Consider the following 2,338-nt stretch of genomic DNA (forward strand, 5'->3'; position numbering starts at 1 on the left):
GAAGAACAATCTTTGACGAAACGAAAAATAGAACGAGAAAATTCACACCAGAAAACAGTAACACAGCAGAACACATAGATTTATGTGGTTCAGCAAATTACCTATGTCCACGAATTTGTAGAGGATTAGACTACTTGAGAAATTTACACCAGTCGATCGTCTCGACTTACAAGAGAAATTTCTCACTTCGTTGCTCTCTCTTCTTCTCTCTTTTTCTTCTCTCTCTTCACTGAGATACACCGAAGAAGATAAACTTACAAGAGAAATAAACTCAATTTCTCTTTTGCCGCAAGCCACCAAGAAGAAATCAAGAGAGAACAATCTTCTTTCTTTTTCTTTCTGCTGCAAGAAACTACTTCTTGCACTTCTCTTCCTCTATCCCAAGAAAGTCCTTCCACTGTCCCGTGGAAGTCCGAAGAAGAACACAAAAATGTTACTTCACAAATTGAAGAAGAATCGTACGATACCTTTTATCACAAACAGGAAGGGGAACTGTCTCGACATATGCGACTCTTCGCGAAGCAAGGAATTGTTCATTGGAAACAACAACAGTTCACGACCTGTCGCGATCGAGCGGGAGGCGGGAGTTGGCACCATTTCACGATCGGGAGCGGGATCCTGTAGCGGGATCGAGAGAAATCAGAGTGGGAGCAGAAAATTATCGGGCTCCAGCGCTAGCACGGGGCTCATATAATAACCTAAGGCCATTCCTTTATTTTATATATATATATATATATATATATTCAACAAGGCTGAGCGAGTAAAATTAATCACCAATTTGATTCCTTCTATTCTCTCAAGACGTACAACTTACATCAACTTTCTGATTGCCACAAAGCAAATAGTTATGTAACTTCTTATAACGATCTCAACAATCAAGACATGAATTAAGCCACATCTCCGCTGTCTTTTCCTTACATTTCAAGCAGTTCAAATTCTGTAATTTCTTTTAAAGTTTGTGCGCGGGATGTGGCGGCGCCTAATACGAAACAGCTACAACGACGGGTCCAACAAGTCGTAAATTATCCGAATCATATAAAAAGGGCAGCTTATGTTGTTAGCTCGCCGAACGCTCTCCGCTCTCGCCTCGGTGTCGTCCATCCGTGGCTTCCTTCTGCTTTCTCCTCACGAAAAAACAGGAAAATAAAACGCGAAAGTTCCTCGTCATAACTTGAAACCACCGAATCCTAATTTTTAAGCATCAAACAAACCGCGTAAGCACTGAAGGAGGTTAAAAAAACACAATCTAAGCATTCCTTCAACGCATTATCGTGTGGCAGTAAATGCTACTATCTAATATGTGCTAATGTTCAAATTAAAGCAACGGATAGTTTATGTAAATTTTTTTATCTGAACGTGTGACATTTCCTTTTCCATCCAGATACAGCACAGCCCGGATGACAAATCACCGACGATCACGTCGTCCTAAATATCATTGGCAAGTAACGTGGCCACCTATAGTTGGCTTTCTAGACACGCGGACATTCAGACAAAACATTTTTTCCTTTAAATTTGGCTGAGAGAGGTATTTGGCTCCATGTTTGATCTAGGTTAAATAGAATATATCAAATCCAATAAATTCTAATTTATCAACTCAATTGTACTCGTAGATGATGCGCTTGTAGACGACATAGAAATGCACGGAGAAGAAAAGGAGTGCGAGAAAACTGGATTTAATTTTTTATTTTTGTTATGTAGTTGTATTTAAGTTAAATTCATGACTAAATTCATTATAGATGCTACCAAAAATCATATTATGGTATCAAAAAGTCATTTATCAACTATTTTCAAAATAAGTAGAGCTACTACTATTTTTATCATCTACTATTTTGCTTTTTAGTTTTAAAATGAACTTTCTGCGTTTAAAATTAATTTTTGCCTCTTTCATATAGATCAATTCTTATCTATCTCTAACTCATATATATATAAACTGTAAAAATATTTTCTATATATTATCTTATGTGATGAAGTCTTGTTCTAGAGTCCAGTCAATGAAAATATGAGAAAATTTTTATTTTCTGTTAAATATCTCATGTATAATAACAAGTATTGAATTTTCTATCAATTTCTTTTGCGGTCTCACTCACCAAACAAATTTAAGAAATATTTTCATATTCATCTATAGCTGCACCAAATTAACCAAAAAGACCGGCAGGCCGGCATCACATAAGCAGACAAATTAGGTCACAAAACGTACAAATGTCTTCACCTGCTCCGCTCCGCACCTCCCCTCCCCTTATATATTCACCTCAACACTCACAGGCCGGCAACACCGCCACCGCTCTAAACATGTCCGAGCAGCAGAAGATCCATCCCGCCGACCTTTCAGCAAATTACC

The 2,338-nt window shown here is 37.8% G+C and overlaps 1 protein-coding gene across 1 annotated transcript in view; it reads left to right on the forward strand.

The window, feature by feature from the left end:
- Positions 1 to 2,165: 2,165 nt before the first annotated feature.
- The window catches only part of LOC110033898 (NDR1/HIN1-like protein 13), a gene marked incomplete in the record, with an annotated part of 886 nt that continues 713 nt past the window's right edge, over positions 2,166 to 2,338 (forward strand). Inside the window, 1 exon segment of the mRNA XM_020738055.1 lies at positions 2,166 to 2,324. Within this exon segment, the coding sequence (XP_020593714.1) occupies positions 2,200 to 2,324 (125 nt within the window).

This window comes from Phalaenopsis equestris, unplaced genomic scaffold (assembly GCF_001263595.1).
Source record: "Phalaenopsis equestris unplaced genomic scaffold, ASM126359v1 Scaffold001307, whole genome shotgun sequence".
Taxonomy (NCBI): Eukaryota; Viridiplantae; Streptophyta; class Magnoliopsida; order Asparagales; family Orchidaceae; genus Phalaenopsis; species Phalaenopsis equestris.